General features: G+C 46.8%; 1 protein-coding gene across 1 annotated transcript in view; it reads right to left on the minus strand.

The window, feature by feature from the left end:
• Positions 1–9,681: 9,681 nt before the first annotated feature.
• PAX7 (paired box 7) overlaps positions 9,682–13,944 on the minus strand; it is a 154,187-nt gene continuing 149,924 nt past the window's right edge. Inside the window, exons 8-9 of the mRNA XM_049618914.1 lie at positions 13,139–13,647; positions 9,682–11,697 (exon numbers count right to left, since the gene is read on the minus strand). Of these exons, the coding sequence (XP_049474871.1) occupies positions 13,532–13,647 (116 nt within the window). The 3' untranslated portion in view covers positions 9,682–11,697; positions 13,139–13,531. The remainder of the gene's footprint in view (positions 11,698–13,138; positions 13,648–13,944) is intronic.

A 13,944-nucleotide genomic window follows, 5' to 3' on the forward strand; every position in this document is an offset into this window, starting at 1 on the left:
CACCAAGATTTTTATGGAAATTCATCGCGCGCACAGAGGTATTTTTCAGGAATCTGAGGATGTACATTCAACATGGAGGATGCTAATAGATAAAGATGATACACAAAGTAAGACCATGACAATTGCATTTTATTAGAGGTTACAGAGCTGCGGGAGGGCATCAGAGATTATAAAATTACTCCAGAACTGGGGCCCCCTTGTCTTGTCTCTTTTGGGAGGCCTTTGCCTCGTGCTGTCCGCTTTTCTGGCCTTCACTTGGAGACAGTTTACCTGCCAGCATTGATTTTGATGAACTTCCTTTTGTTTCTTGTGCCTCATGTCTCCCACCTGCCTTCAGTACCCCACAAGCCCAGGCGGATGGGCAGATAGATCTTGACGCCTCCTTCCAGAGAGCCCAGGAGTCTCAGCCCTCATTGCAGCTTAGAATCACTTGGGATGCTTAAAAGATTACCCACACCCCCTGCGCCATGATGCTCATTCCGTCAGCCGGGGTGGGGTCTGGCGTTGGCCTTTTAAGTGGCCCCGGATTGTGCCCATGGATGGGAACCACTGGGGCGGATGTCCCTCGTGCAAACTTCCCTCTGTCCGAGCCTGCTCACGTGCCACTGACATCATCCGCCTGACTCTCCCCGACTCAGCTCTTTCTAAAATACCTCGAACAGGACTTGGCACAGACTGGCCTCTCAGGAGAATGTTTCTTTGAGATGAAGTGGTTTCAAACTGTTCAAACAGATGAGTCACACACGTCTTATTCCGTTCAGCCTGGTGCTGCAATCATAGGATGTTTTTCAGCTGCTCCTCGGTTCAGCCCCTAATTCCTACCTGGATCCTAGAACTCTCACAGAGGAAAACATGGTCTTCTTTTTTTTTATTTTTAAAGTTTTAAACAGCTGGGATCACCCCTTCCTAGTGGGCTCACTGCTTTGGAGCCCATGGGTTTGAGGCAGGAAGCCCAGCAACTAAGGACAGGCTCTGGGGTCATTTGGGCCTGGGCTTGGTGCTAATCTACTATTCCCCTGGCGTGAGATCCAGAGCAGGATACCAACTGCTCGTCATAAAATGGGCTGACTTGAAAGTGGAGAGAGATTGTATATGCAGAATGCTTAGTGCACTGCCTAGCATCCATAAGATGTATCGTTAATAGAAAACTATTCTTAGCATTTGCTTTGGGTGATGTTAGACACCTCTAAGCATTAAGGCCACCTGCAGAACCAGGGGCCCAAGAAGTCACAGAAGCTTGGGGCCAGTAGGCAGAGAGTTTATGGCTAACTCCAAGAGCCAGTGGTCATATGGAGCCCATTTACCTGCCGGTGGGACAGATCCAAAACCTTGTCTTTCTGGCCACAGGATCAGGGGAAAAGGTTCCTGTGAGCCAGAGAGTGTCGGAAATCTCTGGGATTTTAAAAATTGCTTTTTTAACCTCTGCCCTGCCCCCCAAGACCAACCACTATGGTGGAGCTGCACTGAGATGATGGCACTGGTGGTCACCGGGCATCTAGGAACCAGAGAAAAAACCTGTCCATCTGGATAGAAGAAGGGGCCCCATGCTTTGAAGAGTGTGGAAGAAGTTCCACAGTTGTTGTTTTTTTTTTTAAATATTTATTTCCTATGTCTTCTCCCTGAAGGCGGGTCCAGTCACATGCAGCTGTGACAGTCTGGGAACCTAAACACTAATAGAACCTTATCTTTCTGGTCAGAAGGACCAGAAGCAGGGGCCCCTGGGAACCAGGGGATATAGGGGAAATCTCCAAGAGGAAAGAGAGGGAGAAGAGGAATCCCTAGTTCTTTCTATGAATGGACACAAGTACTTATCTTCAGCCTGCGAGGCACAGAACACACATTAAAACACAGAATAAGACGTAGCAAAGGTTTTGAGGGCTGAAAGATACTCTAAACCACTGCCCGAGTCCCAGACCAACGCTTAAGTGGCAGATGAGTGCCACAGACCCAAACACCAGAGCAAAGTCTTTGAAAAGTGGACTGAAGTTGAAATTCTTGTTCCAGAAGGCAAGACAGACCTTGAGATCTGAACTCAAATGGGTTGATTGTCTGCTAAATTTAAACAACAGCAGAATAAACAAAACCCCCATTCTCCAAAGGATTTTAACAGGATCCAGAGTCTAACAACATGATGTTTTAAAAGCCCCAAGTTACTTGGTGTATCGAGAACCAGCAAACTCAACCAATTCTCAAGGGAAAAAGCGATCAATAGATGCTAACCCTGAAATGACCCCTGTATTGGAATTACTAAAGATTTTAATGTGGCTTTTAGAACTAGACTCCATGAGGTAGGTTGAACAGCCTTGAAATAAATGGAATTATAGACATTCACGACAGTGAAATAGAAACTACAAAAAAGAACTAAATAAATATTTTATAAGTGAAGCATACAGTATCGGAAAAATTATAAACATCATGGGTGTGTTTAATAGCAAGATGGGGATAACAGAGAAAATAGTCATTGAATTTGAGAACAGAGCAATAAAAATTATTCAATTTGAAGAACAGAGAAAAAAAAGATTGAAAAAACATGAACAAAGCTTCAGAGACTGTGGGACAATAATAAAAGATCTAACATTTCTATCATTGAAATCCCTGAATAAGGGGAGTAAGAGATAGATACAGGAAAAAAAACATTAAATAAAAAATGATGGCTGAAGATGTCCCACATGTAAGTGAAGAAAACCATAAATGAACAGATTCAAGAGGTCAGTGAGTCCCAAAGAGGATAAGCTCAAAGAAAACTATGCCTAAACGTAATCTAATCAAACTTCTGCAAATAAAAGATAAAGAAAAGGCTTTAAAGCAGTCAGGTCGAAACTACATGTACACAAAAGAGAGCAACAGTTCAAGTAACTGTGGACGTTTCATCAGCAACCTTTGGGGCCAGAAGACACTGAAAACGTCTCTTGTGGAAGAAAATAAACCATAGACTCAGAATCCCATACCTAGCAAAAAAAAAAAAAAAAATCCTTTGGAAGGCTAAGAGAATTCTTAACCAGCAGACATCTCTAAAAGAAAGGGTAAACGAAGTTCTGGCTGAAGGTATCAGCTCTGAACTGATACCAGAGGCAACTTGGGAACTTCAGGAATAGACAAAAGGCAACAGAAGTGAGAGATATCTGGGAAAATATAATAGACGATTTTTCTCCCCTTAAGATCTTTAAAATATATGATTGTTCAAGGGAAAAAATATAATATTATTTGGGAGTGTTCAATGTATGTACATGTATACATATGTCAGCTATAATATCAAGGTTTTTAAGCCTTCTATATTTTATTTGAAAGTGTAAAATATTAACTTAAGTAGAAAGGTAGGTATATAATAATCTCTAGACCAATCACAGAAAAATAATATAAAAATATATGCCAAAAGGCCAACAGATAAACTAAAATGAAATAGATTAAAACAATCCAAAAGAAGGCAACAAGAAAGAAAAGAAAAATTTAAAAAGGAGGTTACAAAGAAATAATGATACAGTAGACCTAAATCCAATTACATCAATCATTATATTAAATGTAAAAGGTCTAAACATAGATCTTAAGGACAGAGATTGTCAGACTCTCACAATGCCATCTATAAGAAACATGATTCAGCATCTATATAATCATACTCTGAAAATTCTCCAGGATGTTTATTGCCCAGTTATTTTCCATTTAATATTTATCAAAAGTTCCATTGGGAAAAAAGTCGTGTGAAGTGTGATTTTTTTTTGATAGGCTTACTCTTCCTCTTTAGATATTCCAAAAATGATCCTTGGATCAAGTGCAGTCATCAGGGAACCTAGTATCTAGATCATATCCTGTTCTTATCTCTCCCCACCTCCCACCAGGGTTATTTTTACTGAATTACTAACAACCTGTATTGAAGAACTTTATAAGAATTATCTCTTGCAGCACATCTTTATATATTTCAGGAGTTTATTCTTGAGTTTGTATATATTACATCATATGGTCCTATTCAGGAAGACACCAGGGAGAACCATCCTTTAGCAAGTTTCTTATTTTCTCATTGACATAAGTACTCGGTAACTCATTGGTTTTCTTATTTTCCATTGGCTGCTAGGAAACTCCAGGCATCTCCCTATAATGTTAATAAGGATTCTTACGACAAAAGACCTGGGGCACCTAGGTGGCTATGTCAGTTAAGTGTCCAACTCTTGATTTAGGCTTTGGTCATGATCTCATGATTCATGGGATTGAGCCCTGCATAGGGCTTTGTGCTGATAGCATGGAGCCTGCTTGAGATTCTCTCTCTCCCTCTCTCTCTCTCAAAACAAATAAACTTAAAAAAATTAAAAAAAAATAGCTCCCACTCCCCCAAATTATTCCCTGCTTAAAAAAATCCAATAGTCACATAAGTGTGTGAAACAGGGCTAAAGAAAGTGACATTGGTTTCTTTATTATGTGATCTCATGCAATCTTCACAATTGCCTTGGAGGTTGGTACTATCATTATGCCAGTTTTATAGATGATGAGAAAACTGGGTCCTCAGAGACTACTTGCCCAAGGTTAGCTAGTAGTGGTGTTAGGATTGGAACATAGGCTGTTTGACTTCAATATGCTCTCTTAAAACCATAGACAAGTCATAAAATACTTGGCACCAAGGACGTGTGCATCCCTATGACATGGGCAGCTAATGGGCTGGCCTTAATGGCTAGCTTCACAAGCAGATGGAGTTCTGTAGGGTCAGGTGGGTGTGATCCAGCTCAAAGAATCAAGGAATCCTGCTACCCATACCACAATGCTTACCTAAGCCCATCTGCCTGGGAGTGGTCCTGTTCATGTCAGTTTTACTGAAAGCTCCTCCTGTAACCCACAAACCTCACAGTGGTACCTGCTCTTCACCCTGACTTCTGGTTCCCACTTTCCTCTCTTAGAAGCCTACTCTCTATGGATCAATTTGACAGGGCTAGGGAAGGGGGTTTCATGGACTTCAAATATACCATGGAGGTAAATGCTTATTGGTCAGCTGTGTACTGATGGGCATGGAGGGAGGTAGAACCAGATGGAGGCTTGTTTGTTTTTTGCTAAATTTCCTGAGTAATGTATCCTAATTCTTAAACTCCCCTGTAACAGACATCCAAAATTTTTCCATGCTTCAAGGTGGGTGGAATGGACTTCCTTATACCTTGATCTTGGGCTTGACCATAAGACTTGCCTTGGCCAATGGGATGTTAGTGGATCTGACAAGAGAAGAAACTTGAAATGGGGCTTGAAATGGAAAATGCCCTTTGAACACTGGTGATCTGTACTCATGGTCCTGTAGCTGCCTTCTTCATAGACCCCCCCCCCACCCCCCGGAATAAATATCATCAGACCTAGAGACTGAAGTCTTCCTGCCCATCTGTATTAGTTTTCTATTGCTGCATAACCATTTACTACAAACTTGGTGGCTTAACACAACCCCCCTCCCTTTATTATCTCACAGTTTCTGTAGGTCAAGAGTCTGGACACAGCATAACTGAGCCTTCTGCTCAGGATTTCATCAGGCTGAAATCAAGGTGTCAGCAAGGGCTGTGATCTCATCAGAAGGCTCAACTGTGGAAGAATCTATTCCCAAACCCATTTAGAGTGTTGGTAGAATTCAGTTCCTTGGGTAGGACTGAAGTCTCCACTTTTTTGTGGCTGTTGCATAGATTACTCTCAGCTCCCGAAGGGTGCCCTAATCTCCTAGCAATAGCCTTCTCATGACATAGCAGCTGACTTCTTAAAAACCACAGGAGAACCTCACTCCAGTCTGCTGTGATGGAGCCTTGTGTAATGTAATGTAATCACAAGAGTGACTGTATTCCCACCTTTGCCAGACAGTGTAACCATGTTGAGGTTGTGACCATCCCACCATATTCACAGACCCCTCCCACACTCAAGAACATGTATACCAGGTGGCCTGGTATACCAGGTATACATCTTGGGGCCATCCTACAGGTGGTCTGCCTACCATACTTTAAACCAAGCCTAGATTAGCCAAACCAGAGAAACCATGGGTGACCTACAAACCTGGTTAAGTGAGAATTCATATTTGTTGTAAGCCAGAGCTTTCATGTGGCTTATTATGCAGCATTACTCTGGCAACAACTGACTGATACACTCCAAAACGCATTGTCCTCCTAGTTCACGCAATGTCCTATCTGCACTTAGGGAGCAGCCTGCTATGATGGACAGGACACTGGGACGAGTCATGGGTTTGAATCTCTACTCTTCCACCTTGTGGTTGGGGGCCTGGAACCAGCTGCCTCACTTCTCTGGGTCCATTTCCTCATCTGTATACGAGGGCCTGCAATGCTTGCCATATGCAAATGTTGGGAGCGTTAACTAAAACAATGGATGGGGATCACCTGGCACATAGTAGGAAGCATACATGCTAGGGTCTATTCTGTCTAAAGCTCATATTTCTATCCAACATGCCCTTGTCTTCCAAGAATGAATGTGGTACGAATTCTGGGAGGGGTCACTGCAGTGCTGATACCTGTGGACTATCTGATGGTATCTCCTCATCAGATGATGGCAGTGACCTATAGGGCTCTCTGCCCCTGAGCCAGACTGTGGAAGACAGCCATGCTTGGTCTCTATGGGGTGGAGACCATCGGCATCCACCCTCAGACAAGGCCCCTCCTCCACGTCTCTGGCGCTCCAATATTGGAACGTGACACTGAAGTCTTCTTTTTAAAAAAAAAATTTTTTTAACGTTTATTTATTTTTGAGACAGAGACAGAGCATGAATGGGGGAGGGGCAGAGAGAGAGGGAGACACAGAATCGGAAGCAGGCTCCAGGCTCCGAGCCGTCAGCCCAGAGCCCGACGCGGGGCTTGAACTCGCGGACCGCGAGATCGCGACCTGAGCTGAAGTTGGACGCTTAACCGACTGAGCCACCCAGGAGCCCCAAGGAAGTCTTCTTTTGAAGAGCTCAGTCCCTATCAGTAACCAGCCGTGTGAGAGCGGGCAAGTGACTCTAACTTTCTGACTCTTGGCTTCCTTTCCTATATATTGATGGTGAAATTCCCACCTCACAATGTTGTTATGCGCATAAGACAAAAAGTGCACACATGGGCACATTGCAGGAGCCTCGTAGTTAGTGTTGCCTTTCCCTCAGAGAAGAGACCATCTTTGTGGTTCTTTTAGTGTCACTCCCTGCCCAGCCTCACCTCCCACGGCAGGGCCCACCACGGCAGGGAGCATAGAGCAGGTCCTTAAAGAGATGCTTGTTTTCACATCAGTTTTTCTCACTTGGTCCTCATGAAATTCCCTTGCATAGGTGGGTGTGGCAGCCCCAAGTGCTGTTCCCAATAGCCCAGCCTCCCATCTCCCAGGCACAAATGGATTATGTTTCCTTTGAAGGTCAGTGTGGCCATATGAATTGCTTTGGCCAATGGAACCTGAGCAGAAATGTCCCACACTAGCCACTTCAGGTGGATGCTTTAAGAACCAGTGTACAATTTACATCTCTCTTTCCTTCTGGTACCAGCGGCCAGCAGTGCTCGAGATGATGCCCATTCTCTATCAAGATGACCATGATGGGCCGCAGTCACAAATATGAGCAAGAAAAAAATTAAACCTTTCGTGTTTTAAGCCAGGAGATTTGAAGTTGTTGGTTATTGTTTTCCAGCCTGATATAATGGGACAGACTTTATTCTCATTTGAAGGATTGGGGGAAGTGGCTTTTCTACAGTCACACAGAGGGTACCTGGGACCAAATACAAGGCTTGACATGAGGGAGCATTTTGATTCTTTCCAGGGGAGAGAGCAGAGGTGCCTGGAGCCCTGAACGTACCCTCCCTGGTGCCTCTGAGAAGTGAGTCCCTGATCCTTGCAACAGGTATTTACATCATTAGAGCCAGGAGAATGAATTCTCTGCTCAGAGCAAGTCAGTGGCAATCTGGGGAAGGGAAGGAGTGGGGTTCTAGAAACTGTGCTCTCAGGAGGACCAGGTATTCATAGACTCAACTCCACAACAGATGAAATTATACAGAAGCCTCATCTCTCTGTCCTGTGTGTCCCTCCCCATCTCGGGGCTCTTGTGTCTTCTTTCCTTCACTAGTAAATTTTACTCCAGGAAAGATTGTGAAACTTATTCATATGAGATGTGCATGAGCAATGAAACCAGAAAAAGAGGCTACTATGTTACAAAGCATTATGGTGGCAAAAGCTGACTGATACACTCTTCCATCCAATAGCCATTCTTCCTTTTTCCTTTAGACAGAAACCTGGTTTCATTCTGGGCAGTAGTGTGCCTGGGCAGAAGATTAAATTTCTCAGCTTTCCTTGGTCTGTAAACAAAGATTGTTGGATGGGACTCTTAGGAAAGCTCCCTTAGAGGGGGTCAGAGAGCTCTCTGAGGGCCCCCAAGGGCAGATCTGTGTCTGGGAGCAGCTTGGCCTCACTCAGCACCCAGCACTGAGTGTTGCTTTCTCAGCACTGGTAGCGGACAGCTCTGAGCCATCGGGGCACTCTCTGGGCCACCTTCCAGAAGAGCTACTGGCTCAGTTTATTGTCAGAGTAACCTAGAAGATTCTTAGGGACTATCTAGGCTGCTTTTTAAAGAATATATAGAAATAGGGTCTGAGAAGGGAAGAAAATTATCTCAGGACCCACATAGAGTCACATGCGAAGCTAAGAGCAGAACTTGACCAGTTCTTGATTCTCCCCCATGTCTTCCTGACTTACTGAACACTAAGCGGGGGAGGGAAGATCCAATCTCCTGTAGTCCTAACCTGGAACACTTGGCTGGGTTAGATGGGCTCAGGTCCATAAAACACCTTACCGATCCTCCATATACAATATCTCCCAGCAACCCCTTCATTTCGCCCCCCTCCTGTGCAGATCATCCCAGTAAACCCATACACTGGAATGACACAGGTAACCCAATTTAGAGCCAGGGGAACATATGTGGAGTAGAAGCTGCTGTTCCTTGCCCAGATCCCTTTCACTGAGCCAGTGCCCCTGTACCCTAACGGACGTGTTGTCGCTGCTATGGGTGCATCCTTGCACCTTTCTCTGGAGAACTGCCCCCAGCCCACAGGACGCACTTGGGCCAGAGTTGTTTGGGTACATTAGCCTTTACCCACATATCCACATACCCACATTCCCTAGGAACAGCCAGCAGCCAATGAATGACTGACAGTTTAGCACAAGAGGCCAGTCTTCTAGTCTCAAGATGAGACTAGCTCTGTGCTACTCGTGCTCGAGAGTCCCCGGCACTGTCAGGTTGAAACTAGACTCCAGTTAAAAGCTCCTCCTGCTTAGCTCCCTCCCTGTCCTGTGTTGCTTCCTTCACTCATTTATGCATTTCTCTTGAGGGCTCCCCCTCCATAAATCCACCTGCCCATGAATCCCCATATCAGGTTCTGCTCCTTAAGGAAACATGGAAGCTTCTGAGCTCTCTCCTACCTTCCAAATTCTATGTCCTAGGAAAGGGACACTGAGGGCTCTAAGCTTAGCAGCAGGAAGTCTGTCCTGGTGAAGAGAACTGAAATTTCATCAGAGAGATGCTTAAAACAACAGCATTCCATTGGTCAAATACTGATTAAGCATCCACTACCTGTCTAACAGCTGCTTGGCACTGAGGGGCCCGGTGGTCCTATTCTGACCCTCTAAATTAGGTCAAAGAGCTTCTCAGTCACCCCTCGGTCCCTTTTAGGGCAGCTGCCTAATGACAGTCAATTAAGGACACAGAACCTTGGAAATGCTTTAATTTCTTTTAATGTATAACAGTTACGCCTGAGTTACAGAGGAAGCGCTCACAAGCAGGTAGTTAAAGCAAATGCCAGTTTCTCTTTCTAATCTACTACTCCATATAGCTGAATAAATTATGGTGCGATTATATTTAAACACACACCCTTGCACCCACAAGCCCACTCACACGCCCCACTCACACTCTCATGCACACACACTCACTTCCACATGGAGGCATATGGCTGTGAGTCAAACACGAAAGCAACCGAGTTGCAATTACTAGGAAGAAGGAATGATCTAGAGTGCTATGTGGATACGTCCCAGGTGGGGGATTGGCCGTTTTAGAGCTGACAGAAAGAGTCCCCAGTACACAGCTGCCTCTGAGCATTTCAAGATGGCGGCCGGAGTACCCCCATTTTGGTCTCGGTTCGGTGCCTTTGCAGGAGAGAGCGGACAACCTCAAGAAGCATCTAGTAGTGAAGGGAACATCGGGAGCTGGGCGAGAACATCAACCTGAGAGAGGCCCCAGAGAATGTCTTTTTCGGGCAATCATGGAATTTCACCAAGTTCCAGGATCCAAATCTCAGCATGCTTCACCAGCCCCATCTGAAACAACGTTGGATCTCCGTGGAGTCGGGGCCAAGTCTCGGACCTGCTCTGCTCTCAAGCCATAGTCAGATTGGAAATCTGACCTTCTCATTTGTCTTCTGGGCAAACCCCCCTCTTCATCCTTCTTTCCTTCTGTCTCATTCCTCTATCTCTCTTCTTCATGTTCTTCTGGCAAAAGAACGGCAAAGGTAAATCAAGTAAAAAACAAGAGTATGAAGCATAGCTTGGTTCTTACACATCACTTCTTTCTTTTTTCATAGCAAGAGAGAAACAGCAAATGAAAAAAACAAAGCAATAAAAATGAAAGAACCCAACAGAGCCTGGAATGTATAATTTGAAACACACAATATGCAAATATATCCCTACAGATGGTCTCTGCCCACTAGCACAACACACACTGTGGGGGTTTTCTTTCCTTTTTTAGTATATATATATATATATATTTATATAAAAGTCGACTTCCTATAAACGAACAGCACATCACCACATTTCCAACTAATGTACAATGCGCTCAGAAGAGGGACCTCCCCCCCCCCATAGGTAGGACCAACAGCTACTTGTGGTAAGTTGGAGGAAACATCTCTTATTTGGCTATGGATTCTATTTACAGGAATGGATGGGGATTGCTTCTGGGCTGACCTGGCCACGGGGATTCAGGCCTTCTTTCTTAGGCTGTGGTCAACCCTCAAGAGTTTGAAGCCTTGTACCTCTTGTCCCACATCATCTCTCCGGTGAGGTTGTGAGCTGCCAGCCCAAGATGGAGTTTTATGGACTGAGTTGGCTAGACACATTAATACACAGGATTTTAGGGAAATTTTGCCAGGTGGGGGTGGGGCTCCAGGGAGAATAAGTCCCATTTTCTACCAAGATGGTGGCTTGGGAGAACTCCAGAGAAATTGGACATAAAGAGAAATCACTTGGTTTATTCCCATTTCATCACGGTGGGGGGGGGGGGAGAGATTTGAGATTGGTCCTAGCATGGGAATGTCACCTCCTGGGAGTGAGGCTGGGTGGTTTTGATGTCACCTGCCTGAGAGCTCTGCTTCTGGGTATGTAAGGGGACTCAAGATGATTTCTGAGCCAGGCCTCCAGGGGGGAGGACTGACCATTCAAGGAATGTGGATGAAGACTGTGGTTGACCTTAAGAGCTGCTTCCTGGCTGTGATGGTTACAAACACGGGGACTGGGTCACCAAGGGACAACACAGTCTTCCTTTCTGTCCAGAGCTTGAAGAACCAAAAGTCTCCCGCAGTAGATGCCCCAGTTGAAAACTGGGCTGATCTCCATGGGCCACACATGTCCAGGTATCTGCTGCTACCAAAGAGTCTGTTTGTCTCCGTGTATCCATAGGTTCCTCTAAACCAGAGACACGAGCCACCCTGGCCGTGGTCCAGGACAGGCTTGATGTTACCAAGTCTAAAGACGAGAAAACAGGTGAGCATTTGTCACAGAAGCGGCATCCACGCAGGAAAGTGTCCTAGCATCTTGCCAGCCCAGTTCCCCAGGAGGGAGGTACTCGGGTTCAGTGAATCCCAAAGCAGCAGCCCTTCCCTCCGGGAATGTCTTGTTGGCTGAGAGCAAGCGGCATGGGTTGAGCAAAGAGGTGGCCTCATGTGCCCAGCTGTCACAAGTGCCTCTAACCTAGCAGCACTTGATAAAGGTGATCCAAGTATAGATGATAACAATGGTGACGGTGGAGACGAATATAATTTTGATAAATAGGTGAAGGTAGTAAAAAGTTCCAAGGGAGGCAAAGTGAGGGGCTTGAACCATTCCCCAAAGATTTCAACTTTTAAAGAGAAGGGATATGAAGAAGCCACTGGCGTGGCCAAGGAAGGCGCCTTTCCCCTAGTCTCTGGAACCTTGGGCATCCCCCACCTGTCTAGGAGCGGTGGCCTGAACACTGGCCACATCTGCCCCCACCTAGCTGTGCTGGATGAGTAGACAGGGCCCTCTCGACCTAGAGTGGATCAACACTGAAAGGTGCCACTGTCAGTGGGCCAATGACATGCCCCCTCCACTGCCCCCCCCGCCCCCCGCCACCAAATGTTAAGGGGAGTCTGTGGTTTTGCCTGTGGACAAGCAGTCCCTGCTGGTCCCATAACCCTCCTCCAGAGCTCCAAGGGAAGCCCTCTGCTCCCCAGCAGCTTAAAGGGCAGATGAAGGTGCCCTTACCAGAGGGTCAGGCATGGAGGGGACAGGCTCAGGTCTCCAAGGGAGGCTCTGTGAGAAATCGCAGCTCCAGGGGTCGTGGGCTTGAAGGCACAGCACTAAAGCCTCTGGCAACAAAGGGCTGCTGTCCACAAGCATAGGAACCCCAGCTAAGCAACGCCCTTCTGAGCCTGCCCTCTGCCCTCTGCCTCTCGATACACGACTTGCTCCCTTCCCCCTTCCGCCTGATTCAGAGAATGGGAAACTGAAGAGCCCGTGGGCTCCCTAGGCCCTGCACAGGGTGAGAAAGGCTGGAACCCGGACTTCTGTCTAGGAGCCTGCTGCCTTGGGGTGCCTGGGTTGGGTCTTTGGCTGCTGGCCGCCCACTGCTGATGAGCCCCTCTCCCTGGGTAAGCCTCTGCCTGGTCCTTCTGGAGCCCCCACCTGGGCTAGATTCCCACCCCCTACACCCAGCAGAGGTGTGTGGGGAGGGTCCTGAAGTCCTCAGAATTCCTGGGTGATTCCCCTGGGAAGACCCCAGGACTAGGGTCCCCTCTCTGCTGGCGTCCCAGCATCCAGAGGAGGAATGGGCTGTGGCTCGGGCCCTGGGCCAGAGATCCACCTGGGAGGAGAGGGCTGGCTCCCAGCACTTCCAGCTGGGAGGGACCCTGTGAGCTCCACCCCCACCTCTGGCCGGGGTACTCACTGGAGTTGGGTCCAAAGGGCTCCAGTACCTCATCCCAGATACCATCCTCCTTTGGGTGCCCAGGTTGCTCTATTCAGGGTGAGCTTCTACCTCTGTGCCTGAGATAGCACAGAGGCCACGACAGGATTTGACTGGGGGAATGGTTGCAGGCTGACAGAAACCCTCCTGGAGAGAGAGTGGAGGGGCAGACTCCAAGGGGGTTGCTCTGGGTTCCTAAACATAGGTGAACGGTAGACTGGCTGCACATCTCCAGAGGGCTGGCTATGAGAAGGGAATGGGCTCCTTTCCTGGCCTCCTGAGACCCCAGGGTAATGAAAGGGCTGAGGCTGGGAGGCTCAGGGATCAGTAAGGATTGGGCTGGGACTTGGTCTGGGGCAAGTCGCCCCAGGGTCCCTAGTAGGCCTGGCCAGTTTCCACAGGCAGGAGTCCCAGCACAGCAGAATGTTCCCCAAGCTTCATGCGACGCTGTGTGGAGAGGCTCACGTTTTTGGCCAGGTAATCAACAGCAGCTGGAAAAAAAAAGAGAAGCTCCTAGAAATTAAGGTCCTTTTGCCTATTCTTCCATCTGCCCCATATCCATCATCCATCCATCCATCCATCCACACTTCTGTCCATCTATCCACCTGTTCTTCCATCCATCCATCCATCCATCCATCATCCATCCTTCCATCCATCCACCCATCCACCCTTCTGTCCATCTATCCACCTGTTTTTCCATCCATCCTTCCATCCATCCATCCATCCATCCATCCATCCACCCATCCATCCATTCATCCATCCACCCATCCATCCATCTGTCCACCCTT

The sequence above is a fragment of the Panthera uncia genome (assembly GCF_023721935.1).
Source record: "Panthera uncia isolate 11264 chromosome C1 unlocalized genomic scaffold, Puncia_PCG_1.0 HiC_scaffold_4, whole genome shotgun sequence".
Taxonomy (NCBI): Eukaryota; Metazoa; Chordata; class Mammalia; order Carnivora; family Felidae; genus Panthera; species Panthera uncia.